Consider the following 14,393-nt stretch of genomic DNA (forward strand, 5'->3'; position numbering starts at 1 on the left):
TTTTGGAGGTAGCCTGTGGTCCTTTCAGCAGAAATTTGCTGGAACCACCACAGATCTAGGATGGTTCTGTAAAGGTTGCCCAGAGTAGGTAACCTATACTTTCATGAGCAGCTCTCCCAGTGAAGAAGTCTTTGCCTTCACCAAATTATTTCCATTTGATATATTCCCAGCTGAGAAATTTCTAGGTGGGAATAGCATTAATGTATAAACCCCTTGAAGATGCAGTTGGATGAATTGATTTCAGGGCAAATTTTAGTAATTTATAGTTTTGTCAGTTGTACTTGAGGGTCCTGGTTTCATAAGAACCTTATTTACATTGATGTTCTATTTGATTCTATGCCAGTTTAATCAAAGAAAGCAGGAATACTTATCTAATATTTCTGTCTTTAAGTACTAGGAAATGCAAGAGTTTTGTGGTTACTTGCTGTTTGTATTTCTCTTTTGTGTCGCTTGATTTTTTTGCTCATTTATTTATGGGGGTTTTAGTTTATCGCCATTGAATGGCAAAATCCTCTGTACAACATTTATTCACATTTTCACACTTTCAAATTACCAGGACTTGAATTGATTTCCACTCCTTATTACCTTGTATTTTTATATATTCTTGGTCTTCATTTTCTGCCTTCTGCTTTCATAATGTCAACTATTATAAAACTTTCAGTGGAAATTTTATTTCACTTTTCATTTGTAATGAAAAAATGCTTTGTTATTGTAATTTACACTCATAATTCAATCAAATTTAGGTTTTGGGGTTCTTTTTTAGCCTTTAGCATTGCTTAAAGCTAGTTATTAGGTTTGTAATCTATTATGAGATAAATGTGATATGTGTAGTAGAAGATTATAAATTAGGAAGTAAACTTTTCTTCTGTGAAGTAGAGCCAACCACACCTCAGTATGGCACCTATCATATGTTATATTCCAAATGTTCCACAAAGAGCAACATGTTCATGTACCCCATGGGTAAATGGCTTGGAAAAACGTTAGAAACCCTCTAAAGTAAAACCAAGCGAGAAATACTAGACCAAAGTACCAGTTTACTCTCTCAGCCACACTTTTTTTGGGGGGTGGGTAGTTCCCAGTTGGGCCATTGTTGTTACCTTCAACAGGCATTTGCTTTCGATTGATTTTAAGCAGAAGGACCCTCCAAGTTTCTGGAGGACCTGAGCACATGAACACCTTGCCGAACTATCACTTGTAGCCAGGCAAGTTGTGGGCATAGGCTCAGACTGTCCTAGACAGTTTGGCTTTGAGAGTACTGAAATAGACTTTCCACCCTCTCTCCTCCCTACTGTAGGTTCCTAAGCCGAAGAGCTGCAGGACCTAGGGCAGCAGGGATCACTGAGTGAAGGTTGCATTAGACTTGGAGCGGAGAGAAGATTTCACCTTGGTCTATTATGTAAGAGAAAAGAAGGAATGTTGGCAAGGGTATTGGTGAAATTGTAGGCAAAGGTCATAATGCAGGTAGTTGGCACCGCTGGAGGGGCGGCGGCCATGGCAGCGCTTGTAGCACCATTAACTGGACGCTAGGTGGCAGACAAACCCCACCATCGCCACTTTTCTCGTCGGGGACTTCTGAGAGTGGGATGTGGGGTTGACTTTCTGTATTCTAACGGGACAAGGGGTGGCAAGCAGGGCTAATGCTCCCCACCCAGGAGAAGAGTCGTGATCTCAGGAAAGTCTTTTTGTGTATACCACCCTTGTGTGAACCTGGATATACCTCCCTAAAACAGTCACACCCTTCTCCCTTTCCATCCCCACCAGGTCATGTACCAAAGATTTGAGTGCAGTTATTTAACCACTTCGAACATAACACCCCGACCCCCGAATTAGAATTAAGCCTTCCCTACCAGAAGCTTCCCCTAGACCTCCACGTCCCACAGAAACCCCCTTCTGTCACCCCATCCTAACCAACTACTACCGCTTTGATCTGCAGGGTTCCAAGCTACTTGAACCCTATTTTGTTTTCCTTTTCCCTATTATAAGCCTCGATATTTTGCAGGGGAGCATGCTTCCATCCCAGTTCCAGTGTGCTGATGAAACCCAATGCTGAGCTGCTGGACAACCCCTTTGGGCCACATGACTGACAAACACCCCTTTGTTTCTTCTCATGTCTAACACGCCTGGAGATTTGTGATCCTACAGGTCCACGATCCTCCTTCCCCATACACTTAATGAAATACTCTATTTGAAATTACAACCTTACTGGCTTGGCACTAGCATGTACAATTTAATTAGCTGCTGTGTCATATACACTCACCTACAAAATAAGAATAATGTTTAGTTGGAAGGATTATTGTGAGGATTAAATCAGATGAGGTATACAGCCCCCACTTGATTCTGACTTCTGACGGGTGAAGTTTCACTTTTGGATTAATGAAAATCTTACATTTCTACCACCCACCACAAGTAGTGTCATTGTAAGGATAAATGGAGTACTCTCCTTGGAAAATAGCTTCGTCACCATGGTTTTTACTATCACTGATAGTAATCTTGGTGTTTATGTCTATACAGAGAGTATGATAAAACTTGGCTCCCAGCACCTAGGGTAAAAATTAGAATAAAGACAAACACTTCCATGTTATGCTGAAAGTATATTTTTATATATAGATATAGATATTTACTTTTTTGCAGACAGTTTTACTGATGAGTCATTTTAACACTTAAAGAACAACCTATTACGCTGCTACATAAACTGTACCAGAATGAGATGGATAGCTTGTCAATTCATTTCACAAAGCCAGCACAACTCTGATACCAAAACATAACAATTATAACAAAAAACAGAGAACCACAGATCTCACTTAAAAATACAGATGCCAAAATACCAAAGAGAACAGTAGCAGATGAAAATCAACACCACATGAAAACTTACAAAGCTTTGGCAAATACAAAACCAGATTGAAATTTCAAAGTCACACACATAGAACTGGAACAAAACACTAGAAACAAAATGTCCCCCCGCCCCACCCTGTAAATGGACTCTGACTGGGGACCCAAAGGAACAAGAGGAACAAGATCTGTAACACCAATTACTGAGGAGGGGGACTGCTGGTGGGGTCATCAGGATTATCACTGGCATCAGGCTCATCCTCGTCCGTATCTTCGGACTCTAACTCTGCCAGCGCTTCGAGGTAATGGAATGGCCAGCACCGAGGATCTTTCTTATGGAGCTTGGCCAAAAACCTCAGGACAAGCATCTTGCTGGTTTCGAGGAATGCTCGGGGCCCCCAGAGGAGCTCATATTCTGCTGGCTCAGTGCAAGGAATTCGCCTGTACTCTAGGTACTTATGCCTCACAAACACTTCGGTGATGAGCTTCTTCATGTTTCCGAAGAGACCTTGTGTCCCCCGGATATCAAACCCTAACTTGAACAGAAAACTGAAGATCAGATTCTCCCTGACACAATTGCCTTTCATAAAGATGAGGCTCAAAACAATCATCAGGAGGCCAAACTTGGGCCGGTCTAAATAGGATGCCAAGAAACCACCTTGAAGATGCCCCAGCTTGTTGATGATGACATAAGAGTGGTTTTGGGTGTCAGTTTCCTTCAAATGACAACCAAAGGCACACCCCAGCTTATTGTTGGCACAGTTGAAGATATCTAAGCACTCGTCTTTGTACTCTCGGATGATGACATTCACCATCTCCGAGTGCTGGATTGGCACCTTGGCTTGGTCCTGGACCAAGAAAAACTGCACCAATGCATTTGCTCTCTCATTTGAGGGAGACGATGACTGAGTCTCCCCCCTGGGATCCTCCCGGATGGCACTGGATCCCTGAGAGAGACATGGGACCTCAGAGATAATCAGAGACTGAGGGCTACATGGGCCTTCACAGTGACCCAGGCCCCTTGAGGTACTTGGGCCCTCCCAAGCACTCAGGGCCCAAGATGTGCTGGGCCCCTCCCAGCCACTCAGGATCCTGGAGGTACTAGGACACTCCCAGCCATTCAAGCCCCGGGGAGTGTTGGGGCACTCCCAGTCACCCAGAACCTGGACAGAGCTTTGCACCTCCCAGTCACACAAACTGAGATTCTCCCAGGCCCGTGTGCCCTGCCAGTCATGCATGGCCATTCTATGGCCACTGTTGTCCTCTTCAGGCTCCAGATGCTTCTTCTTCCGGGTGGCTTTGCCCGAGCGACGTGGTGGCTCCACGGTCTTGGAGGCTTCTTGCACAGGGGCAGCTGCCTGGGGGGCAGCTGCTGTAGCCATCAGGATGGTGGGCACTGCCTTGGATGCCTGTGAGGCACTCACATCAGGCTGTGGAACCCAGGGAGCTGCAGGCAGGGCCTCGATGCAGGCATATGGATCCTGCAGAGCAAATGGCAGTGACCTCGGGCTCTCTGAGGTGGCAGAAGGGCCTTTAAAGGCATTAGGAGAGGCAGGCTGGAAGTGGGAGGTAGATGGAAAGACCCTTGAGGTGGCAGTGAAGGTCTCCGATGTGGCAGGCAAATTTTTCCAGGCAGGTGCCTGGTGTGCTCTGGTAGCTGACATTGCCCTTGGAGCACAGAAGGTGGCAGCAAAGATCATGCGGTCCTTTGAAGGGGCCCTTTTTTCCTTTGAAGAAGTCCTACGGTCTTTAGAAGAGCCCCTAGGTTCTATAGAGGAGGCCCTGGATTCTCCTGATGGAGTCATGTGTGATTTATTGGAGCCCCTGGGAAAATTTTCCCCCCCTATGGGGGCTCCGGGCTGGGCCTGCAAGACGGGGGGTGGGCCTTGCCAGGAAGGCTGGAGTTGCATTGCGGGCATTTCTGCCTGCGGGCCCGTGGGCTGGGCCTGCTGGGTGGGTAGCTGGATTTGCACGGCTTTTTGGGAGGCCTGAGCCCCCCGAAAGGGCTGCTGCTGCTCCAGCTGGACGATCCGAGGGGCCTGACCCTGGGCCTCCTGGGCAGGCAGGGACTGCCAGAAGTGAGTGGGTGCCTTTGGCGCCTGCCAGGCCAGTGCCTGGGCTTGCTGCACCTCCTGGAACTCCATCGATGTCGGCAGCTCGTGTGGCACTGGAGGCTGGCCTTTGGGGGCCTGCCAGATGATGGATGGGCAGTGCACAGCCTGCTGTGGGGCAGCCTGTTGGACAGACAGCGGGGCCGGCAGCACTGGCTGGGGCACCTGCGGGCCAGCGGGTGGCACCACAGGTACCTGCGTAGCTGGTGGTGCCGTAGGCACCTGCGGTGCCACCTGCACCTGCGGGGCCGGCAGCCGAGCCTGCGGGGCCTGCCGCAGTGGAGGTGGGGGTGGCAGGGCTTGCCACAGCTGTGGCTGGGTGGGCAGAGCCTGTGGAGCCGGTCGGATGGGCGGTGGTGCCTGGCGGATCAGTGGTGGTGCCTGGCGCATCATGGGTGGGGCCTGGCGGATCACAGGTGGGGCCTGGCGGATCACAGGTGGGGCCTGGCGCAGCACAGGAGGGGGCCCAGGGCGGATGGGTGGGGGGCCGGGTCGGATGGGTGGGGGCCCCTGGCGCACAGGTGGTGGTGCCTGCCAGGCAATTGCAGGTGCCTGCCAGGTGACCTGGGTGGTCTGCCAGGTCAAGGGCGTGGCCTGCCAGCCTTGAGGGGGTGCCTGCCACCCTGGAGAAGTGGCTTGCCACCCTGGGGGTGTGGCCAGCTGCACCTGGGGGGCCTGCGGGCCCTGGGGAACCTGTGGAGGAGCCCTTATGACCGGAGATTGGATTTGCAGGATCAAAGGTTGACCCTGGGGGGCCCAAGAAGCCATAGGTTGTGATGGGGGGGCCACTGGTTGCGCCATCGGTGCTCCCGAGACGGGAGGCTGGATGATCGGAGCTCTCGAACCTGGAGGATGAATCATCACGACACCAGGACCTGGAGGCTTGGCCATCGGGGTTGCAGAAGGTGGAGGCTGGGTCATCAAGGCTGCCGGCGGTGGAGGCTGGGCCATCGGGGCTCCTGGAGCAGGCGGCTGGACCATCAGGACTCCCGGCGTCAGAGGTTGGGCCATCAGGACTCCCGGTGCTGGAGGCTGAGCCATCGGCGTCCCAGGAGGAGGAGGATGCGCCATCGGCGTCCCCGGTGGAGGAGGATGAGGCATCGGAGTCCCCGGAGGGGGAGGATGTGCCATCGGGGTCCCCGGAGGTGGAGGAGGCACCATCGGGGTCCCCGGAGGGGGAGGGTGCGCCATCGGGGTCCCAGGAGGGGGAGGGTGCGCCATGGGGGTCCCAGGAGGGGGCGGGTGGGACATTGGGGTCCCCGGAGGAGGAGGATGGGCCATAGGGGCTCCGGGAGCAGAAGGATGCACCATCAGAACTCCCGGAGTTGGAGGCTGGGCCATAGGGGCTCCCGGAGGGGGAGGATGGACCATCAGGACTCCGGGAGTCGGAGGTTTGCCCATCGGGCCCCCCAGCGGGGGAGCCTGGACCATTGGGGCCCCCAGGGCAGGAGGCTGGGCCATCGGAGCCACCGGGGCAGGCAGCTGGCCCTGCGGAGCCTCCCAGGCAGGTTGAGGTGCCTGCCAAGCGGCCAATGAAGCCTGCAAGTCAGTAGGAGGTGGATCCCAAGGGACCGGAGGAGCCCGGGAGGAAGCAGGCGGGGCCCGCATCAGAACCGTAGGGCGGCTATAGACAGGCGGCTTCGGGGCCTCCGCTGGAGGGCTCGAATCACCCAGATTCTTACTTAGCTGCGACATGTCCCTTGGCTGACAGCTGGTGGGTCTTTTCCTCCGACAGCTGCTGGGCCTTTTCCTCCAGAGAGAAGAGAATGCCTACGTGGCTGTTCAGAAGCTCCCTCCCTGCTGAATGCTGAATAGGAAGTGAGTGCTGCTCGCTCTGCAGCTTTCCGCAGTAAGAAGGAGGGGGGAAGGGGGCTCAATCCCGCCCCTTCTCCGCCCCCGACCACCACAAGTGGATAGAGCAGAGGGGCGTCTACCAAAGTCCTGGCTGACACAAGATCCCTTCTCACTCTCTCCAGTCCCCAAATGCAGCCCAGTCAGACTATTCATGCATGAGTTTTCACAGGGGAGTGACAGGAACAGATTTATGTTTTAGAAAAATCACTGTGCTGCAGTATGAAGTGGGGACAGACCACTGGTAACATGGAAGGTATCCAAAAGGGGGGAGACGGTGTGGTCTGAGCTCAGATATGAAGCACATTGACGTAAGAGAGACTCCGCAGCTATACGAGACAGCTATTATAATTTAATGTAGGAGTTTAAGAAATAGGGAAGGTATGCAGGTCTCTGTCTCAAAAAAAAAGAAAAGAAAAGAGGGAAATTTCTGGGATAGTTTATTCTCTCAGGGACACAGTGGAAAGAATATGGGAAAAGCAATCATGAGTACAGACTGGGACATGGGGTGTTTTGTAGTGCTGTGGGACAGCCACGCAGAGATGCCCTGAAGGCACACTGGTGTACCGGTAAGAAGATTTCTGAGCTAGGAGTCCAGTTTAACTATTTAGGAAAACAGATGTGGGAGTGAATGTGGTTGCTGAAGAAGGTAATTAGAGTGAAATTCCTAACATATGTCTTGAAGAATACAGGCATATTAGAGATAGAGAAAAACCCTGGCAAAGAGTAAAGGGAGAAAGCAAGGAAATCTTGGAAATTAAAATGTGACAGAAATCTGTGAAAGGCAGCATTGTCAGTATGGGGAAAACTGCCTGTGGAATGGCTGAGATGAGGTGATGACGTGAGAAAGAAATTTTTAATATGAAAACAAAAGAAATGCACCAGAAAATAAGCAAATAAGTAGGTCCAAATAGGTGTAAAAAAAAAAAAAAACAGATAAAGAGTAAAGGACAAATATTCTGGGAAAACTACTCATAAAAACTAATTTATGAATAAGACAGATAGTACACTAACAGATAAAGAAGAAGACATCAAACCTACTGAGTAAGAGTATACTACTCTGCCCAAACAAAGTGACAATCTCAGCTTAGTTGAGCAGTTGTCTGTAAACATACAAAGTAATAAATATCAAGGATGTTTCCTGTACAAGGGGCTATTTGCAGCCTAGGGCAAGAGTCCAGAGTGACGAAAAAGATGCCACAAGGGGGCGGAAAAGGATGATGAAGGCTATACCCCACTCCTAAGTTATCATTTGGTAATTATAAATCCAAAGGAAGACATATACACACTCTAAATGTTACTATGCCTTAAAAAATGACAGGAGAATTTGGAGGTGATGTTTCAGTGATTTTCAGTGAAGGGATACTATGACTTCAGGAACCTCTTCTTTTCAAAGACAAGTGACTTTTTCCAGGGTCCCTGATGATAGGTCATTCCTGTGCATACCCAGAGAAGTCACAAAGCCTTGAACACAGAACACAGAAACACAGAAAGCTGTTTTACAGAATGGATGCCTCCAGACTTCCCAATATTCAGTCCTTTCCCTTGGGTTCATTGCCCAGGTTCCCTTAAGAGTTCCTCATTGCATAAGGTTTGAGGAACTCCTCAGTGGGACCAACTCTAAGTACATAACCCTCCTGTTTCCCTATCACCAACCCAGTCACGTTTTTCTGACTGTGGATGCTTTGGTGAGTCAATTCATTTTTTATCCTATGACACTTCTGCCCTCACTAAAGCATACTTTATCCTACTCTAACTCAAATGTATAAATTAATCAGAGATTAAGTTCTCCCACTAACCATTTGTTTTTCAGAGTAGTGATAGGTTTGACCTTTAGTCCACCCTACTGTGGGTCATCCCACAGAATAAATGGCTACCAGTAGGACCAAGCTATCCTCACCAACGCTGAAGCTCAATGAATAGTCCTGCCGCACAATGTCAACTCCCACCAAATCCATTCTGTGAAAAGAACCCCAACTTATACCAATAGGCAATACTCAAGCAAGAAAGAGCAGATTAGAAATCATTCAGAGAAACAAAATAAACCACGTAGGTGTAATTAGAAATGAAAGATAAGCAAGTCATACATCTACACCTTTGCTGCTCCTTGATTACCTTCGTGAACCAACAAAGAAAATTCGGGATTTAAATATCCAGAGATTCTGAGAAGCCAGTAAAATGGGTACACGGAGTTTATCCTTCTTAGAAAAGATATCTGCCTCTTTTAGGCAATGGATGCTTTCAGACCCAGGCCACTGGAGGAGCTCAATTTAGCTACTTATAAATTGCTTACCCCCAACATCAAATACACCCCAGCAGCCACAGGACATACAACCCCATTGTGAAAAGTGACCATCTTCAAAACAGCAAAAACCCAATATGCCCTGAGGCGAGAAGGACATTTCGACCTCAAGTCCTAAAGAGATCTGTACGAATCCCTCTTCTTATGGAATCACCCTTCTCTGTGCATTGTCTTCTTCCTCAACCTCTCTGTGACAAGCATTGTCAAAATTTCCCTTCCTTACTTCTCTATAAAACAGCTTGAAAATTCACGGGTAGTAGAAACAAAGGGGACCCAAAGACAAAATGCTCATAGAATGTTGGCATCTGTCAGTCCTCTGATAGAGAAAGGCTGTCAGTGAACTGCATCAGTATATGATAGAGGTGTGAAAAATAATTGAAAAGAATTGGAGGAAGGAGAACTAAAGGTAGTGTCAGAACAGCAGGAAAATCGTTGATTTGAGAGCGGGCTGCAGCCTTGTTTTGCATTCTAGCTTGCTTTGAGTGGTTAGTAAGGGGCTGTTGAGTGAAAGATAAGATTAGCACCAGAGCTGCCTCTATCACTTCTACGTAGCTGTTAGATTTGCCGAAAGTTCTTGTGAGTAAAACAAGTCGTTATGGTCTTCATAAACTTTAAAATTACTTATTTATGAAATGCTTTTGTTAAGTATTTGCTAGATGCCCAGTACTATGCTGTATATGAAATTACAGATGAAAAAATAAAATCTGATGAAAGATCTTATTGTTCGTCACATAGGGATATTAATATGGTATTTTTAGAGCAAAAAGTCTTTGTAGCATTGTTTAAAATCTATATTGGCGGTTTCTGACGCAGATAACTATGTATTCGCTTCTGCCGGGAACATGAGTGGTGTGGGGCTGTCGTGCTGATTGTAGCATTGTAAAGGGGGAAAAATTCAAAGCTGTGAAAGAGTCTTGAGTGTTCTCCAAATAGACAGGCTGAGCAGGAAAGTAAACAAAGCACAAGAGATAACAGACATAAAATGTTTTCAAAAGAATTGAAGACTTCATTAAAATAGTAAAAGTATCATTTATTGAATACTTATTATTTGATAAAATACCATCCTCAGAACTTTACATACACTATATATTAATTCTTCACAAAATCCATGTGTGTGGTCTCATTTTATGTGTCAAGAATTTAGGCTCAAAAGGTTAATTGCCTTGTCTACAATCTAGCGATAAATGACAGAAACCAGATTTAAAGCCTGGTATGTTTGTTGTCAAAGCCAGCATTCTTAACAATTACACCAGGGCTGCCCAAACCTTTTCCTGAAATTTAGATACATTCATACTCCACTCTTGATATGTTTAGTTTTAAACTGTTTAAACTGGATGCAGTTACACATACTTGTAATCACAGCTATTCAAGGGGTTGAGGCAGGAAGATTGAGAGATGGAGGCTAGCCTCAGCAACATAGGGACACCCTGTCTTAGAATAAATAAATGAATGGATAAAACTTGGATATATTAACCTACAATGAAATGCACAGATTTATATGGTCTATTTAATAAGCTCTGCCACCAAGTAACCAATACTGAAAACAAGGCAAATGTTTTCATTATCAAAGAGAGTTATCATTTTCCTTTTTCAGTCAATTTGTCTACCTTCCCAAACACTTTGATTTCTCTTTATCAGTTTGTTTTGCCTGTTTTCAAATTTCATGTAATAGAAACAGCATAGTTTATGCCATTTTTTGTGTATCCAGATTCCTTTGTTCAACACAGTTTTAAAATGTAAATATGTATTGGTCTAACTCTCACCCACATTCTCCCTTGAATATGTATCTACCTTCCAAATAAAACTCTATCTATAAAAAATGTAAATATGTATTGGAAGTTTTCTATTTTTTAAATTCTGAAATGATTCCATTATATTTATAACTCCACAGTTTTATCTATTACCTTTTGACATTTGAGATATTTACAATTTGGTGCTATTATGAAAAACGTCAGGCTGAAAATCTTTTGCAGGTCTTTTTCTGAGCATATGTTTTCATTTATCTTAAGTAAATAACTAGGGGTTGACTGGCTGGGTCAGAAGGTAAACGTTTGTTTATAAGAAACTGTGACAGTTCCCTATATTAGAGTTAGATCATTTTACACTCTCAGAATACAAGAGAACTACAGATACTCAACAATCTTGCAAAATTTTGTAGTGTTAATCTTTTTGATTTGGTCATTCTAGTGAATGTGAAATAACAATTGTACAATTTTAGACTCCGATTAGTCAGTTTGCGATTATTAGTTGTTTCACATTCTTATCAAAATTGACACTGTTGGACATTTTATTTTAGATATTACAAGGGAGGAGAAATGGTGTGTCCTTGTAGGGGTTTGTTAATGCTTTTAATTTTTAGTTAGCAGGCAATTTTTTGAGCAGTGGTAGGATTACAGAAAATTTCAGGGGAAAGTTCAGAGACTTCTCTTGCGGATCTCTCACCTACAGAGATTTCCCTTGTGTATCTCTTTCCTTTATTATTGTTAACATGTTGCTTTAGTGTGTTCCCTACAATCAGTGAGCCAATATTGGTACACTGCTATTAACTAAAATCCACAGTTTACATTAGTATTCACTCTTTATGATATGTCCACAATGTGTAGTTATCAAATCAGCCTAATAAGCATTTGCATCTCCTTAATTATTTATCACTTCTTTGTGTTAAGAAATTTGAAACACCTTTCTTCTAGTTCTTTATAAAATATAACGAATGGTTTTAAACTATTGTCGCCTGACACACACACCACACTGTAGAGCTGGGTCCTATCTAACTATATTCTGGTGTTTGTCATTCATCCTCCTTTTATCCCCTCCCAGCTCCTTCCTGGTCCCTAATGACCAGTATCCTACTCTATTTCTATAAAATCAATTTTTAAATTTCCACTTATGAGAAAAAACATGCAGTATTTATCTTTGAGTGCCTGGTTTATTTCACTTAACATAACGTGCTGCAGCAATGACAGAGTTTTATTTTTTGTGTGTGTGTCTGTGGTTGAATCCCATTGTGTATACACAACATAGTTTCTTTATTTATTTGTTGATGGACACATTTTTTTCCCCTGTCTTGGCTATTGTAAATAGTGCTGCAATAAACATGGGAGTGATGCTATCTCTTTGATATGCTGATTTGATTTCTTTTGGATATGTATCTAGCAGTGGTATGGTTCGGCGATATGGTAGTTCAATAGGTTTTGAAAAATGTCTAATGACATGCTCACCACTACAACCATACACTGTGTAACCCTGCTTCAATCAACAACCGAGACTGCCTACCACATGACTGAGACATGTATCAGGCTCTACCATGTAGGTTTGTGTAAGTACATTCTCAGATGTTTGCAGAATGAAGAAATGTCTTAATGAGTGATTCTCAGAATGCATCCTGATTGTTAAGCAACAAATGACTGTACATTATAATACAAAATAGTTTCAATGCCATAAAAATATCTTGTGCTCTATCCTGCTGAGTCCCTGGCAAACTCTCATCTTTTTATTGCCTACATAGTCATGCCTCTTCCAAAATATCAGACACTCGTCTCTTGGTGACCATGGGAGATTGCTGCCAGAAACTTCCCATTGATACCAAAATCTGAGGATGCTCAAGTCCCTTATGCAAAATGGTATAGTATTTTCATATAAACCTATGCACATCCTTCTGTATACTTTAAATCATCTCAAAGTATAAATATATAATGTTAATACTACTAAAATAGTTGTTATGCAATGCTGTTTAGGGAATGAAGCCCTAAATTCCTCTGTTCTCTGCCTGTTCATCCTCTTCCTGCTAACCCCTGACAATTATTGATTTTCCAAAGGTTTGCCTTTTCCAAAATGTTATATGTAGTAGTCAGTCCTTCCTTAATCACAGTTTCATTTTCCTAGTTTTAGTTGCCCTTGGTTAGTCGTGGTCCAAAAATATTAAACAGAAAATTCTAGAAATAAAAAATTGTGTTTTAAATGGTGTACCATTCTGAATAGAAAGATGATTCTTGCACATCCCACAATATTATGCCCCATAAATCCTCTCTGTTTCTAGTGTATCCATACCATATAATATCCACCTTGAGTCACTTAATAGCCATCTTAGTTGTCTAATCAACTGTCATACTCTTTCAGTGCTTAGGTTCAAGTAAAATTTATTTTATTTAATAATGATCCCCAAAACAATTGCTAGTAATTTTATTGAAATGTTATAACAGTTCCATTTTGTTATTGTTTTTAATCTCTTACTGTGCCTAATTGATAATTTAGACTTTATTATAAGTATGCATGTAGAGGAAATAGCACAGTGTGTTTACAATCCATGGTTTTAGGCATCTGCTGGGATCCTTAAACATATTCCCTATGGATAGGAAGTAAATATATAAAAGGTTATTTAATTGCTGCTCAAGTTTTGGCAATTATAAATAAAGCTGGCTTAAAATCTTAATTGGCAAAAACGATTAATTGGCAGGTTAGTAATTTCTTTTTGTTGCTATGTAATGTTCAGTTGTGTATATGTGCCAGCTTTCTTTCCTTTTACCTATTCAAAGATTTCTTTACTGTTTCCAAATTTTGGCAATTAGGCATAAGGCTGCTTTAGACACTCATGTAAAGATTTTTGTGTGGGCATAAGTTTTAAACTCATTGGGTAAACATGAAGGAGTACAATTGCTTGCCAAATGGCGTGGTAAGAATATATTTAGTTTTGTAAAAAACTGACAAAACTGTCTTCCAAAGCGTCTGTGCCATTTTCTGTTCTTGCTTAGCAATAAGAGAGTTTTTCTTACTCCACATTCTTGTCAGCATTTTCTGTTGTCACTGCTCTGGACTTTATTCATTCTAATAGGTATGTAGTGATGCCTCATTACTTTAATTTAGAATTTCCTGTTGACCCATGACATTGAGTATCTTTTCATTTACATTTTCTTGATGGCTAATAATATTGAACTTTTTTCACATATTTGTTAGCCATTTGCATTTCTTCTTTTGAGAAGTATCTGTTTAGTTCTTTTACCCATTTCTCTATTGGGTTATTTGGGTTTTTAGTGTTAAGATTTTTGAGTTCTTTGTATATTCTGGATATTAATCTCCTGATGGGGGAGTAGCTGGGAAAAATCTTTTCCCATTCTCATTGTGCACCTAATTGTTACCTTTGCTGTGCAGAAGCTTTTTAAATTCGATTCTGTCTCATTTATTGATTCTTGGTTTCATTTCTTGCATTTTAGGAATCTTGGTTAAAAAGTCAGTTCCTGCACCAACATGTGGGAGTGTTAAATATTTTGCTATTTGATACAAATTTTAATAATGTTAATTACTGA

General features: G+C 44.0%; 1 protein-coding gene across 1 annotated transcript; it reads right to left on the reverse strand.

The window, feature by feature from the left end:
- Positions 1–2,632: 2,632 nt before the first annotated feature.
- On the reverse strand, positions 2,633–6,719 carry Magel2 (MAGE family member L2). The gene has a single exon (XM_047541217.1). The coding sequence runs from the start codon at positions 6,633–6,635 to the stop codon at positions 3,030–3,032; it is 3,606 nt and encodes a 1,201-aa protein (XP_047397173.1). The 5' UTR covers positions 6,636–6,719; the 3' UTR covers positions 2,633–3,029.
- Positions 6,720–14,393: the final 7,674 nt, after the last annotated feature.

The sequence above is a fragment of the Sciurus carolinensis genome, chromosome 2, assembly GCF_902686445.1.
Source record: "Sciurus carolinensis chromosome 2, mSciCar1.2, whole genome shotgun sequence".
In the NCBI taxonomy this organism is placed as follows: domain Eukaryota; kingdom Metazoa; phylum Chordata; class Mammalia; order Rodentia; family Sciuridae; genus Sciurus; species Sciurus carolinensis.

Excerpts from the sequence above, each read along its gene's own strand:
- Magel2 (XM_047541217.1), bottom strand. The coding sequence starts at position 6,635 with ATGTCGCAGCTAAGTAAGAATCTGGGTGATTCGAGCCCTCCAGCGGAG.